At 34.7% G+C, this 15,831-nt stretch overlaps 1 protein-coding gene across 1 annotated transcript in view; it reads left to right on the forward strand.

The window, feature by feature from the left end:
- The window catches only part of KCNU1 (potassium calcium-activated channel subfamily U member 1), a 164,146-nt gene that overhangs the window by 41,473 nt on the left and 106,842 nt on the right, over positions 1–15,831 (forward strand). The window contains exons 12-17 of the mRNA XM_054561100.2: positions 6,536–6,641; positions 7,768–7,850; positions 9,290–9,359; positions 9,784–9,936; positions 13,455–13,567; positions 13,926–13,997. Coding sequence (XP_054417075.2) covers positions 6,536–6,641; positions 7,768–7,850; positions 9,290–9,359; positions 9,784–9,936; positions 13,455–13,567; positions 13,926–13,997 — 597 coding nt within the window. The remainder of the gene's footprint in view (positions 1–6,535; positions 6,642–7,767; positions 7,851–9,289; positions 9,360–9,783; positions 9,937–13,454; positions 13,568–13,925; positions 13,998–15,831) is intronic.

Raw genomic sequence — 15,831 nt, forward strand, 5'->3', positions numbered from 1 at the left:
TCCGTTGGATGTTGTTTGTTTTTTTAAGTGTAAAGATGTCTTTTTTTTTTTTCATTCTTGAAGGACAATTTCACTGATACAGAGTTACAAGCTGACAGTTTATTTACTTAAGAACCATGAAATTTTATTCCACTTACTTCTGACTTCTGTTGTTGCTATTAAGAAGTCTGTTGAATTACCTTGTTGAAAGAGCTATCTTTTTTAAAGGTCATACATTTTACTTAATATGGATATATGTTATACTTTTCCTGTGATGTGTATAGGTTTGAATTTCTATTAATTTACCACAGTTAGGATGCATAAATCTCCCTGAGTCTCTGGATTGGTGTCTTTGATCATTTCTGGAGGATTCTCAGTTATTTTAATTATTTCTTCAAATGTTGCTTGTGTCACCTTTTTGTTTCTCCTTTTCTTCCGGGATTCCAATTACAGGTTAACTCTGCTAGCCTTTTTCTTTTTTATTGTTCCAGTTATATGTCCTGATTTTTTTTTTTATTATTATTTTATTTTATTTTTTGAGATAGGGTCTTGCTCTGTCGCCCAGGCTGGAGTGCACTGGCGCAATCTTGGCTCACTGCAACCTCTACCTCCCGGGTTCAAGCGATTCTCCTTCCTCAGCCTCCCCAGTAGCTGGAATTATAGGTGCCCACCACCACGCCTGGCTAATTTTTGTATTGTTAGTAGAGATGGGGTTTCACCATGTTGGCCAGGCTGGTCTCCAACTCCTGACCTCAAGTAATCTGCCCACCTTGGCCTCCCAAAGTGCTAGGATTACAGGTGTGAGCCACTGTGCTAGGCCGTGTAACCTGAATTTCTTATCCTCTCTTTTGAACTTATCTCTTCCCTTTTTATATCTCTGTGTTGCATTCTGGATAATTTGTTTTGACCTAGATTCCAGAACCTTAGCTCTTTTTATGTGTTTAATCTACTTATAAATTCATCCATTAAGTTTTCAATTTCAGTTATTATATTATTCAGTTCTAGAATTTACATTTGATTCTTTTTTTAAAAAAAATAACTTTTATTTTGATTTCAGGGCTACCTGTGCAGGTTTGTTATATAGGTAAACTTGTGTCATGAGGGTTTGTTGTACAGATGATTTCATCAGCCGGGTATTAACCCCAGTACCCATTAGTTATTTTTGATTCTTTATCAAACGTCCTGTTTTTATTTTTTGCATTTCTACCTTACCTTTTGTGTATTTCAACAAAATAAGCATAAATATACTGTAGTTAGTGTCCAATAATTGAATGCCTCATGTCTTTGATTTTACTGGCTGTGGCTTCTGCTGAATGTTACACATACTGTCTTGTTTTCTTTCTTTCTTGTGTGTGTGCCTATTGTCTTACATTATGCACTGATTCCTGTTTTGCACAATTATACATGGAAACACTGTTAACTTAGAAACATGATGTTACCTTCTTCCAGAGAGTGTATTTCTTTACTTCTTTGAAGCACAACAGGGCACTTCTGCCTCAGGACCATCTAATCCAAGCTCAATGCTTGAAACTCTCTGTACTTCCTAGGTGACAAACTCAGGATGACAGCCCATTTATAAGCTAGTTTATTCAATTTTACCCTTCTTCTTTGCTTCTATGCTTTTGTTATGCCAGTTTATATTTTGGAAAATATATCAAACCCTTCATTTTGTATGTCAGGGGAACTGCACTTTTTTGTCCTTTGACTTGTGTAACAACCAAATGTTATCTCAGATTGGTAGCTGCTTCTTCTGAATTATAAAATGCGTTCAGGGGAAGAAAATTGGACTTAACTCCCGAGTTATTGATTTCTCTCAAGTTTTGGCCTGATAACTCTTCATTGTCTGCTTATATCATTGATGACTTCTTAGGAGACATGTTTAATATTTCATCCAGCTTTTTTATATATCCTCAGGAGGGAGTTGGCTGAAGTTACCTAATTTATTATTCTTGAAAGTAGAAGCTCTCAGCTCTGTTAATATTGTATGTATGCAAATATAAACAGAGTTCTCACTTTTCCACATATGCTGATGGTCATTTATCACATACTGAATCCAAAGTGTTCTAAGGAAAAGGGGGAAGTTTCACTCATAAGGACTGATAATTTCAGAGTATTTGAAAATATTGTAATTGATAGTGGGCCTGATAATAAAGGTGTATTGAGCCCATTGTACCATTGTAGAGACTTGGCTTTAGGGAAAGTAATTTTCTCTGTGTCAGTTCTGATTGTTGGAGTACTTTGAGTAGAGGGATGACATGATTCTTCATCAATTGTGAGAATTGCAAATTTCTTCTTCAGGTTTGTAATTTGCCTTTTTACTGAATATTACATGTTTTTAATATTTAAAAATTTTTAATATTATCACAAAGATTGAATATTTTCTATGATATTAAATCACTTTTTGTTTTTTGTTTGGAAAATCTTTCCCTATCCCAGTGTTTAGAACATGTTGAACTACATTTCCTACTAAGATTTAGTTTTCTTCTTTGAGTGTTAGAAAATCAGGATGAGATTTATTATAATTCTTAGTCATAACATTCATAATTGGTTTACACATAAGCACATTTTGGTTATCTATGTTACTAGTTCCTTTTAATAATTTTGTAAGCACCAATGCATGAACTCACCACCAAGGTCAAATTTAGGACAATAATCTATATCTAACTGTATAATCCTCCCCATATTTCAACTTATGGTCAATTTTTTAAATATCACTACCATTCCTTCTTTCGCATATGTTTTATTACATCTATATTCACATCTAAAATGTGCATATTAGTTTAGACATGTTTAACTTTATAAAAGGAATACCATACCAATGTAATCTTTGGGATTTTATTCAGTTTATGTTAGTAAGATGCTTTCATATTTTTGAATGTTGCTGTAGTTAATTGGTTGTTCCTGTTAGTGATATTCATTTCCCTCAGTTCCACTCTTCTTTTGGTGTGATTAGGGTTATTTCTATGTTTTGCAATTGGAAATAGTTTTGTTATTAACATGCTTATATATGGCTCCTGGTGGACACACGAAAAGTGTTTCTGTGTGCATGTTTTTGTGCATTTGTGCTTGTACGTGTGTGTGCTTAATAGTGTCAAGTATGTGAATGTTCATTTTTAGGCCATTAATCATTTTTTCCAAGTCATTGCACCATTTGCAAGCCTATCAGGAATGTGTAAGAGACTTCATATATATATATACACACATTCTTTCTAACAACTGGTATGGTTATATGTTTTAATCTTTGCAATGAAATCAATGTAAAATGGAACCTTCTTGTGGGTTTTGATTTCTATGCCCTTTAGCGCTACAGATGTGGAGCTTCACCATTTTTACTAGCCACACATCTTTTCTCTTTCCGTGACATACTCATCCATGTGTTTTGCCTATTTATTTTTTTACTTAACTATTGTGTGTGGTTTTTGTTATTTAATTTTAGGAATGTGTAATATATTATTTGCAATAATTCTTCATCAGTTGTGGGAACTGCAATTTCTTCTTTCAGTTTAAAATTTGCCTTATTACTGAATATTACATATCTTCTGATGCTTAAAAGTTTTTAATATTATTATAGTCAAATATTGAATATTTTCTATTCTATTAAAGCACTTATTGTTTTTTGTTTAGAAACTCTTTCCCTATTCCATTGTTTAAAATATGTTGAACTACATTTCCTACCAATAATTTTAAATTTTTGTTTTTGTCATTTATGTCTCTAACTCATTTAGAATTGTTTATAGAGTAAGATACATGTATAAAGTTTTTACTTTATTCCATATAGATATAACTATAGTATCAATGCCAGTTATTGACCAAATCCTTCCCTCTCCTCACTGATCTGGCATGCCACCACTGTGAATAGAGTACTTTCTATTTTATAGATAAATTTTATATATTAGTCTTGTAATTAATTTGTATATTAATCTTATATCTAATCACATAAATTTTATTTTTTTCTTTCGTAATGTTAGGGGTCTCCATGTAAATAATTGTATATATAATTAATTGTAAAATTATTTATATTTGTGTAATTATAATTATTTGCATTAAAACAATTTATGTTTATTTTATTGTCTTTATAATAAAATAAATATAAATGAAGATTTATAAATCTGTATGAATCTTTATCAAATTTTCTATTGCTGCATTCATACTACAGTCTTTTAATTACTAAATCTTTATAACTAGTTCTATCTATCCCTAGAGCAAGTCTTTTTACCTTTTATTTTGTTTTTTTATAGTTGACAAGCTTTACTTGGCCCTTTATATTTTCTATAAATTTTTAAATTATTTTATCATGTATACTATTTTATTATGAAAAACTGCAGAAATTTAATGCGAATCTAATTGAAACTTTAGATGCAGCATTGACTGCTTTATGCTACAAACTCTTTCCAACTTTTACTATACTGGGGTTATTCATTTATTTAGTTCTCATTTAGTACCCCTTAATAATGTGGTATGATTTCCCAGGTAGAGAGCTTACTAACTTTTATTTCTAGGCACTTGGTATTTTCTGATATTAGTAAAAGTAATATCTTCCAGTTGGGTTTACTAGTTGTTTGCTCTTAGTACAGGAAAAACACAGTTAAATTTTGTATATTAGTCTTATATCTAACCACATAAATTTTATTTATTTCTGTAGTAATATTAGGGGTTTCCATATAAATAATTATATTTATATTATTTATATTTGTATAATTATACTTATAATTATTTACATTAAAACAATTTATCTTTATTTTATTATCTTTGTAATAAAATAAAATAAATCTTTATTAATCCAGATTTATAAATCTTTATAAATAAAATAAATCTTTATAATAAAATAAACATAAATTGTACACATAAGGATTAGAAAGAAGGAAATAAACTATTTGTCTGAAATAATATAATTATTGCTGAGACATCAAATATAATGTTGAAAAAGAGCAGTGATGATATCTTTTCTTTACTTCTCATTTTTAAAAGCACCTTTAATATTTTTTCATTAAAGATATGTTTTTTATTTTAAAGATACTTGTTGGGTTAAAAATATTATCTTCTATTTCTAATATACCATGAGTTGTATTTCTTAACTCCGAAGAAATATTTCTGTCAATTTGTCTGCATCTGAGGTGATTATGTAAGTGTTGTTTTTTAATTTGTTAATGTGGTGAATCACACTGATATTTTTGATAATATGATTATTTTGTCTTTTTTAGTATTGGTTAGGAACTATTTCCTATTTTTAATGTCTTTAAAAGGCTTTGTATAAAAATGAGACTATGTGTTGCTTTAAAGTATGGTAGAAGTTAAATGTGAAACCATGTAGAACTAGTGGTTTTCTACATTTTATTGGGGGGGGTATGTGTGTTTGGGTGTGTAGGTTTGTGTGTGTGTGTGTTTGTTGTGTTTTGAGAGATTTTAAACTACAGCTTCAATTTCTTTAACAGTTTAGGCTTTTTATTTCTTCTAGAGTTAGTTCTGGTAAGATATACTTTTAAGTAATTTGTTCATTTTGTCTACGTTTTCAGAGCTGTTGACATTTAGTTATTTGCTGTCTACTTTTGCTATTTTTTATATCTACTTTGACTATCTGTATTGTATCTTCTTTATTCAATATTTGCATCATTTTTGTCTTTTATTTTTTCTCCATTAACTTTACAAAACTTTTGTCTATTATGCTAGGTTATTTTTCAAAGAACTGACTTTTGATGTGGTTTATCTTCTCTGTTTTATCTTTTTGTTCCTTTTTCATTGTTTCTTATTCTTGTTTTTATCATTTCTTTTATTCTTATTTCCTTGATCCTATTCTGTCTCCAAAGCTATAAATTATTCCTAAAGCACTGCTGTTGTTGTATCCCAAAGCATATATATTTAATATTTTCAACATATTTCTAAGGATAATGATAAAGAATTGTTGCAATTTCTTCTAAGCCCATAATATTTTTAGCAGTCTATTTTTTTATTCCTAAATCTGAAAACTATTTTTATTTGTGTTTTGGTTAACTTCTAAGTTAATTGTATTGTGATCAAAGATCATTATATATAATAACTGTGTTTTTGTACTGTGTTGAGGCTTTCATTGTCTGTCAAGTAAACTACCATTTTGATAAATATTTGTGTGTTCTTTATAAAAATTAGTTCCTCTAAATGTTCTTTGCAGAATTTATAAATATTAAACATGTGTGTTCAAAATCCATGATGATTGTTTTCTGCGTGCTCTATCAATAGTTTAAAAAGATATGTCAAAATCTCTCATAACAGTGGCAGATTCATCAATTTCTCCTTCTAATTTTTTTCATATTTGCTTCTTATATTTAAAAGCCATTTTATTAAATGTATAGTTGTTTTAAAATGTTATGCCTATTTCAGTAACTCAGTTTTTTAAATTAAATAGTGAACTTTTTCATCCTTAGTAATTACATTTTTTAAAAAAATAGCATTAACTTGATTTGTATTTTTTCATATTACTATGAGGGATTCTACTAAATGTACCAAATATGTTATAAAAACCTCTAAACCCAGAGTCAATCATCTTTTTTCTCTCATTGCTGCCACATTCTTTTTTGTCCAGGACCCCTCCTTCTTTGGAACTTGAAACCATATTTAAATGCTACTTGGCCTACACAACGTTCATTTCTGGATCTGCAATGAAGTGGGAGGATCTGAGGCGAGTTGCGGTAAGATCTAGTTGTTTTTGTTCCTTGTAGTTTTCCTTAGTTGCAACAATTAAAATGATAGGATATATTGCTTTTTAAAAAAGGTATTATTTCAGCTTCTTTAATTGGTGGAAAATATAACTTCCTCAACTTTAAAAACAATTGTAAAGGAGGTGTAGTAATTGACCTCCAAATCTGATTTCAGAAAGTCAAGCAGACCTCACTGTTTGCCAACACTTATATTTAAATTATTTATTTCACAAAATTCTCTATCTAAATCAGTTTTATTTTATCAGCCTAAGAGGTCTGAAAAAGGTATGGATAGCAAGGTGTGTTTGATCTTACCACACAAATAGAATTCTTACCAGAAGGCAGATCTCTGAGTCCGTCAGCTTTAATCAACTTCTCCTCCTAAATGCATGGATATGCTTTCCAACAGGAAAAACATGAAGGAAAATAGTAGAAATTTCATTAAAAGTTGTGACTAAAAATAATGAGCAACAGCCAACCCTCTAGACAGGTTTGGCTTAAGATCAAAGGCAGCTTCTTGTCATGTTCTCAGTCTCGGAGAATCAACAAACAGAAAAGTTTCTGTTTAAAGCCAAGATCTATAGAGTAAACATGAAGAATTGACAGACCCAGAAAAATATTTCTCTTTCCTGCAATTTAGTACTGTAAGAGCCACTTCAGTAATTTTCTAGAACTTTGAAATTCACACTCCACCAATATTAAATAACTGCTTACTTAGAGCCAAGTAGACTCCCAGTTCCTCTGTTTTTACTGTCCTGAAAGACAAATAAATACACAGACAGTTGCTTATAAAGGTCTTAGGGCTTATCACTAGGCATCAAATAATGGTGATGGTTGGTAGGAAAAATATAACTCCGTATTTTACCCATTTGAAAGCAATCTTTTACGTATGTCAGAGACCCTGTGCCCTGGCCCATCAGCTGCAAGCCTTGCCCGTTGCAACATTTGCAGGACAACAATCCTGATGTAAAGACATCCTCATTACAACTCATTCCCAAATGTGTCCTCTTTTGTGTTAGCAATTTTATTACAAAATTCTAAGAAAACCCGAAAGGGGAAGACCAGAGTATTTCCCATGTAATTAACAAGGTGGCTCCTGTCCGATCTTGAAGGGTAGGTGGAATCTGCAGAGGCATGCCTGATTATAGCCAACCCTTTGTGCAGTGATTCCCATGCTGAAGATATTTCCAACATTATGAGGTAAGAAGCTGTGTTTTGTATGCTATAATGATTATTTTTTTCTATCTCTTTTAAAGTAATGCTCAGTACATAAGCATAAATAGGAGAAAATGCCGTCTATCATATCACTAGGTTCATCGTTTTCCAAGGTTCTGCCTACTTTTTGCCCCCTCCCCAAGACTGTGCAGATGGATGCAAAAGGAAATGAAAACAGAGCATCCTGAGTGTGAATGTGCTTCTCCATATAATTCCCTGAAGTTTCATATGTATAGTAGCCATCTGAATTTAAGAAGCAAGCATACAAATAACTGATTATTGTTCAGATAGAACCATTATAACTAATATCCTCTCCTCAAAAACAAAGATGCAATTTTATGAACCCTATTAGTGCACTTTATTTATTGGGATTTTTCTGTAGTAGTTGTAGTGAAAGATTATGCATGGTCCGATATGACGTGCTTTTTGACCATCGGTAAGTATTTTCTTTTCTTTTTTTTTTTTTTTGAGACGGAGTTTTGCTCTTGTTGCCCATGCTGGAGGGCAGTGGCGTGATCTAGGCTCACTGCAACTTCCGCCTCCCCGATGCAAGCAGTTCTCCTGCCTCAGCCTTCCAAGTAGCTGGGATTACAGGCATGTGCCACCACGCCAGGCTAATTTTTTATTTTTAGTAGAGATGGGGTTTTACCATGTTGGTCAGGCTGGTCTTGAACTCCTGAGCTCAGGTGATCTGCCCACCTCAGCCTCCCAAAGTGCTGGGATTACAGGCTGGGCCACCGTGCCTGGCCTGACCATGGGCAAGTATTTTCAAGATGGCTAGAGTCAGTGCTATTACATTAAACTGTGAACTCTTCTAGCAAGAACGTGACTTGTGATAACAAAGATCTAACTGTGATTATGATGACAATGGCATTTTGGCTAATCCAGACGAACTTCCAATCTCCAGAGTAAAATAAACACAGATAGCTGAAGGTGACATTACATATAGCAAGAAACAGCTGAAAATCTGTACCATACATAATACAGTAAATATGAGGTAGATCTTAGTTTCTTAATTTGTAAAATGAGGAAGTTGAATTAGACAGTCTATGAACTATTTCAAGCCATAGACTACCATCAAATTTCTATTTTTACATGTAATTATTAGGTTTGGGTTTGAAGGCTAAAACATGAAACTGTTGATTTCCTTCTCAAGAATTGGCCTCAGAAGAAAGAAGAACACAGTCTTCTAATACCAAGAGATAATCATTCCATAGATTTGGTTGGCAAAGTCATGAAAACAATGATGCTCTTCTGTGTAGGCTACTAAAAACATTTTTAGAAAACAACACAACAATAAGCTTTATTATAATGCCAAGTTTTTCTATGCTTACCTACATATCAATTTAACTCTGAATTAAATTATATTACAAAGCCCTTTGGCTATGACACATGACTAATGAGAGTGTTCGGGGTTTATATAGGGTGCTCTCTATCAAGAACTATGACTCTACCACTAGAATCATCATACAGATACTGCAATCCCATAACAAGGTATAGTAACATTCTAGCATATTCCATCTCCTTTTATCTATATAGCTAGACGAACTTTTTTATTTTCTAATGGATGTGTAAATAAAAAGTTTTTGCCAATCATGGGTAAAATTTGGAGTCTCATTAAGATGGATAATCACTTAACAATGTAAATTGGGGGAAGAATTAGAGGTTTAAGCCATTTGACCTGATTTTGCAACTCTAGCTATTTTTGTTTCAAAAAATGAGAGCCATTGACCACTAACCACTTTCAAATGCTGAATTTGTTCTTATCATTTTCATTGACCTGGGCACCACTTTTATGTGCAAAAATGAAGAATATATGATTTCAAGTAAATTAAGAAAAAGAAAGACATCCATCCATAAGAGCTTTCTTGAGGTGTGTTTATTCCTAATGCTTGACCTGCTTTGTACTATGGAACAGGTTTATCTGCCAAAGATTCCCAGCTGGAACTGGGACACTGGAGACAACATCATCTGCTTTGCTGAATTAAAGCTTGGATTTATCGCCCAAGGCTGTTTGGTGCCAGGCTTGTGTACCTTCCTAACATCTCTATTTGTGGAGCAAAACAAAAAGGTAACCTTGTAAATTAATGTTGGTTCTTGGCTCTGTCCCCATGTCCTACATATTAGGATCAGAAATAGGAAAAAAAATTGAGAAAAGCATCAAGGCTCCAAGAAATGAGATTTGACTTCTGCTTGGGCTGGGAAGGGATTAGAAGATCAGAATTTAAAAGTCCCAGGTACCACATTGACCTTGAAGAAATCATTTATTTTATTCCTGCCTAAGAATATTTATCTACAAAACAGAAAAAATATAACTCTGCTTCCTACCTACAGTCCAGGATGTTTTAAATCAAAGTACATTCATCAAAGTAGAAGCATTGAGTTATTGAAAGTGAAAATATAAATAAAGGTTATATTATTAATGAAGGATTCATATATTTCAATACAAATTAAATCCAAAATAGTAATTGGTATAATAATTATATTCATCAAATAGAAATTATACAAATAGTAATTAAAATCTAATTTTTCCAGGTTGTTTTAGGGAGAATTCCATGCAGGAATAATAACAGTAACCACATGATGAGTGCCTACTGTCTTGTGTTTCTCCTTAATAATATGTTAAGTTAGTATCCCAGCAGTGAATTGGTGAAGCTAACTAACTTGATCATACAGTAAGTTAGTGAGCCGCAGAGCTAGAACTGTCTGGTTCACAGTGTTGTTACCACAGTGCTCTATGCCTCTGGTGTTATTTCCACACAATGTCTCACATCAAGATTTTTGATATTTTTGTCTGAGACAAAGTAAGGGGCTAAAAGTGACTCTTGGGATAAATTTTGGTAGCACAAAAGGTGGTGTTCCAAATATCATTTCCATGAAATGCTCCAGGCAAGGTGTGCTAGCCCTTGGCTGGACCTGGTCTTCCTTTTATTAAGCGCTTGCAGAGAATGACCTTACTTTCCATTTAATTCTGAGTCCATGCTTGCCTTTCATACACTTGACTTCCCTCTTGACCTCTCTTTGGTCGCTCTTTCCTCTGTTCTCTTTTTTCTGTGTTCAGTACAAATGTTTGCATCTTTTTCTGTTTCTTCCCTGGTGCTATTTAAGGAAAAGCAAAAGAGGTAAGAGGTGCTCTGGCCAGCTATATGCTAACTGCAACAAATGGAATGCTTCTGTATTTCCTTCTGTGAATGTGAAGAGATGTAATATACAGGTGAAAAGAAATGGCAGTCAGGGTGGAGGGAATGAGCCTTCATGCAGCTACAACACACAAGCTTTTACTTCCATGTAGTGGTCACTGTATACAGCCTAGAAAACGGTTGATAAGGACACTGTCTTTGTGTTGTATATTTAGAAAGTAGCAGAGAACTTCAATATTTCTTGTGATTATTGTGATTTCAATCTCCATGGTTGGAGAAAGTAAATGGAAATAAATGGAATGTGAACTCTATATGAAGACTTATCCTCCTTCATGAAACTATAGAAGATAGGGATGTAAAACCATCCTCTTGTATTTTTCTTATTTAAAGAGTTGTGGCCAGGTGTGGTGGCTCATGCCTGTAATCCCAACACTTTGTGAGGCTGAGATTGGTGGATCACTTGAGCTCACGAGTTCGAGACCAACCTTGCCAACATAGTGAAACCCTGTCTCTAGTAAAAATATAAAAAATATTAGCCAGGCATGGTGGCATGAGCCTGTAGCCCCAGCAACTGGGGAGGCTGAGGCAGGGGAGTCGCTTGAACCTAGAAGGTGGGGGTTGCAGTGAGCTGAGATCACGCCACTCCACTCCAGCCTCGGCGACAGAGTGAGACTCTGTCTCAAAAAAAATAAATAAATAAAATAAAAATAAGATCTAGAGTTGTAACCTTCCCACTGAAGATGATCACCTGTCATTATTTATACAAGATGGATTTTAGCTTACAGGAATTGAGAGATATTTGTGGTCTCCATAATGTTTTTTTGAGTGAAGTCTGAAATCTACTTTCAGGAATCCTTACTGAACAGCATCAGGCAAAATATGTGAAAGCTGCATTATTCTTTGGTGCTTTCGATTCTATAACAAACTATCGACTTTGTTTTAATGGCTGGGACTCCAGAGTTTTATGACTGATTTCTCTCAGAGTAGGCCCTTACTTTCCCTGACTGTCAATTTCTCTATCTATAAAATTAAAATTATTAATCTCATAACTGGCTTTTTCCAAGTATTGAGTTAATATTTGTAAAACTTCTGAGAACTCAGATTAAAAGGCCTTGAATCAATGCCATGTGTTTTAATTATATTGATCATATTGTGAGAAATTGTAGCTTGAAGAACATTTCCAGTTGGTCCTGGGTTCAGAGCATGGCCTTAAACTTAAATTTACATTAGATCTGATCCAACTGGCTTACTTGAGCACTCAGATTCTTTTATCCAAAATCCTCCTGTTTTCCTTTCTGATCTTTTTAAATCTATCTCAGGAAGTGTTCTCCATCCCCACACTATCATTTTTTACCTTCTTTCAAACATTGAAACATTTAGATTAGAAGCACTAAGCCAATTTATTTAGTTATTGGAAATTAGTGGTATGAACCACCTAATAATCAGAGCCCTCCTCATGAGAGGACTTTAAGAAAGTGGGAAAAGGAAAAGGATTCATTCAGCTGAATCTTGGTGGTGGAAGTAGGCACTGGAACGCCTGAAATAGTCTGTCCTTTTTAGTAGGGCAGAATTGTTTGTCTATGTGTTTGTTTTTGTTTTGCTTTTTTTCGAAACTGCATCATGACCATCTGAAGAGAATTTCTGAACCAGCCATAACTCTCCGCAGCAACAGTGCTCCTAAACGTTTAGAAATTCAAAATTTTCATCTGAGATTCTGGGTTTTAAGAAGACTGTCTTGCCATATCAGAACAGTGTGGTGGTGATTCTCATGGCAGTAGGTGGAGAAGGATGAGTAAAGGGTCCTACACAAACGTCAGCCACGAGTTCCTAACAGCCTTTCTGTTGGGTTGGGTGCATTTACCAGTTTTGAGATATCTTTCTCCTTTCACATCTCCCATTTCTCTGGAAACCTACCGTTTGCCTTGATTTCTCCATTCTCTCTTCCATGCATCAGGATGGCCCTTCAAGTTCATTTGAACTTATGAAGGGTTCTGATACTGGACAGAAGCTGTGAGTATTTTCTTCTTTGAGGTATATGGTTAGTAGAAAACTAAAATATTTTAAGCCAATCTTGAGTAGTCATATCCAGAGAGAGAGAATTTAGATTTCACATTAACTTTTCCATCTGATTTTTACTAACTCAAAAGCTGAAATCAGGACTGGGTGATGGAGAATTCTCACTGCCAGCAAGGAAACTTGAATGACATCTGGAAAGAAAATAAGTAATGATGTGTCTGCCTCATCCTGAACTCTGGTGAAAATAGTTGAGATGGAGTTAGCTTTTTAGTTATTCCTTTAACATTTCTCTAGTTAGGCACTAAGATAAATCTCTTTTTTATGACTTACATGCAATGAAGACTCGTTTGTGCTTAGCAGAATATGCAGTGTGAATTCTAACATTCTACATTCCTTGTCATTTTGCTTCGTGTGGCATGATTATGTATTCCAGGTTACGCCTAAACAGACCTGGCAGAAACACTTCTTGAATAGCATGAAAAACAAAATTCTGACCCAACGTCTCTCTGATGACTTTGCTGGAATGAGCTTTCCTGAAGTTGCCCGGTAAGTGAAGTGTGAAATACTTCCCTCGTTCTTCAGACAACAACGTTCTTTCAACAACGTTCACTGAGGGCCCACTATAGGCCAGACTCCATTACAAACTGAAGATCTAAGAAGGGACAGCCCAGGGTCCCTGAAACTTAGAAGTTTACAGTTGGGGTGGGACAATTTCATCTCTGTCCCAGTTGGCGCAGTGGCTGTTGGTTACTTTAGGTGGATTCACTTACAAGGGATCATTCCACATTGGGAGTTCTTTCCTCTAAGATGTTGGTTTCCTCCTAGGCACAGGGCACAGAGTGTTAGTTATTTTGTTGTTCACTGACCCCTTGCTCTCCTTATGTCTCCTCGTCTTCCTTCCCAGGCTCTGCTTTCTGAAGATGCACCTCCTGTTGATAGCCATCGAATACAAGTCCCTCTTTACAGACGGTTTCTGGTACCAATAAGTCTGCTCATCTCTTCAGTTTTTTTTTTTTTTTTTCTGGAGAATCTTTGTGATTAAGACTTTTTCCAAAGATGCAGCTATAACTAAGCTCTTTCCCTTTGGTGGATTGGCTGAGAGGCAGCCTCTGGGGCTCCCTGACTCCTCTGCTGTGCTGTCTCTGATGGCTTGTGTTAGGGTGGTGACCCTCTTGGGCAAACACTTCTCTTTTGTTCCTCGGACCCTGCCCCAGTTCTCTCTCAGGAGCAGAGAGGAGAAGAAATGGTCACCTTCTCAGATCTGTTTCTCTTAATAATATTATCAGATCTTGACCATGAAATAATACCACAAAGTTGAATTATTTGTGATAAAAATGTTCCCACAAACACTGGCCATGCAAAGTAAAGGACAATGCTGGGCACGGTGGCTCATGCCTGTAATGCCAGCATTTTGAGAGTTTGAGGCAGGTGGATCACTTAAGGCCAGGAGTTCGAGAGCAGCCTGGCCAACATAGTGAAACCCTGTCTCTACTAAAAATACAAAAATTAGCAGGACATGGTCATGCACCTGGGCCTGTAATCCTGGCTACTTGGGAGGCTGACGCATGAGAATTGCTTGAACCTGGAAGGCAGAGGCTGCAGTGAGCCGAGATCATGCCACTGCACTTCAGCCTAGGTGACAGAGCAAGACTCTGTCTCCAAAAAATAATTTTAAAAAAAGTAAAGGACAAAATATGGCAAAATGGGAATCTGACCAGCCGACTGGACAAAGGCTTTTGTTGACAGAGTTGATAAAGGAGACCTATCATCACCAGACATCAGCATTTCCCAAAAACCCATAAGTGAATAAATATGAAAGTAAGAGAAGTTATCACGTAATGCGAAATAAAATTCAGAGCAAATGAAATATACATAAACATAAATGGAAGAAAAGGTGGAAAAGAAAGACAAATAGATACTATAATATAGAGAAAAAGATCTGTAAAAAAAAAAAGAAAAGGGGTGGGGCTTAAATGGGATGAGGGCAAGAAAGACTGTGTGTTGGCTCATGTGTACTTTTCAGTGAAAAATTAACTTGTGCTAAATAGGAATTAATAGACTAGTTTCTGATCCTGACTGATTTGCTGGCCCTATAGCCATGGATAAGGATTCATCATTTGTGGAATGAGGAAATAGTGTTAATGAATCTCTCACGCACCTTCCTGTTCTAAAATTGACATTACCAGAAATTGTAAAATTATAGGAAAACATTCAAAATGCAATAATTTTCAATTATATCGGATGGACTATAAAGGAATTATTAAATGTGAAAAGTTTGGAAAGAATCAAAGACCTGTCTGAGTTGACAGGATATAGAAAGCATCTGGGTAGAAGACATCAGTGGGATTATAAAAAGCAAGTCATCAAGAAGAGAATAACAAGTAGTATTGTCTGGCTGCCTAAGTTCTGTTTAAAAATCCTGCTGTGCTCAAGAAAATCTCACAAGCAAAACCTCTGAATGTAAACATCTGCATAAATGAGCCTCCTACTAGAAACAGGTCATAGTAAAATGGGTAGACTTGGAATCATAAGCCAGGTAGTTTGGGTTTCAGACTGACCCAAAATTTTATCAAGTTTTAGTAACAACTTTGTTTTTCAATCACCTGGATTATATGTCAGAATTATTTGCATAAGTTTTTTTGTTTTTGTTTTTGTTTTTGAGACAGTTTCATTCTTGTTGCCCAGGCTGGAGTGCAATGGCACAATTTCGGCTCACTGCAACCTCCACCTCCCAGGTTCAGGTGATTCTCCTGCCTCAGCCTCCCGAGTAGCTGAGATTACAGGTGTGTGCACCATGCCTGGTTAATTTT

Source organism: Pongo abelii, chromosome 7, assembly GCF_028885655.2.
Source record: "Pongo abelii isolate AG06213 chromosome 7, NHGRI_mPonAbe1-v2.0_pri, whole genome shotgun sequence".
In the NCBI taxonomy this organism is placed as follows: Eukaryota; Metazoa; Chordata; class Mammalia; order Primates; family Hominidae; genus Pongo; species Pongo abelii.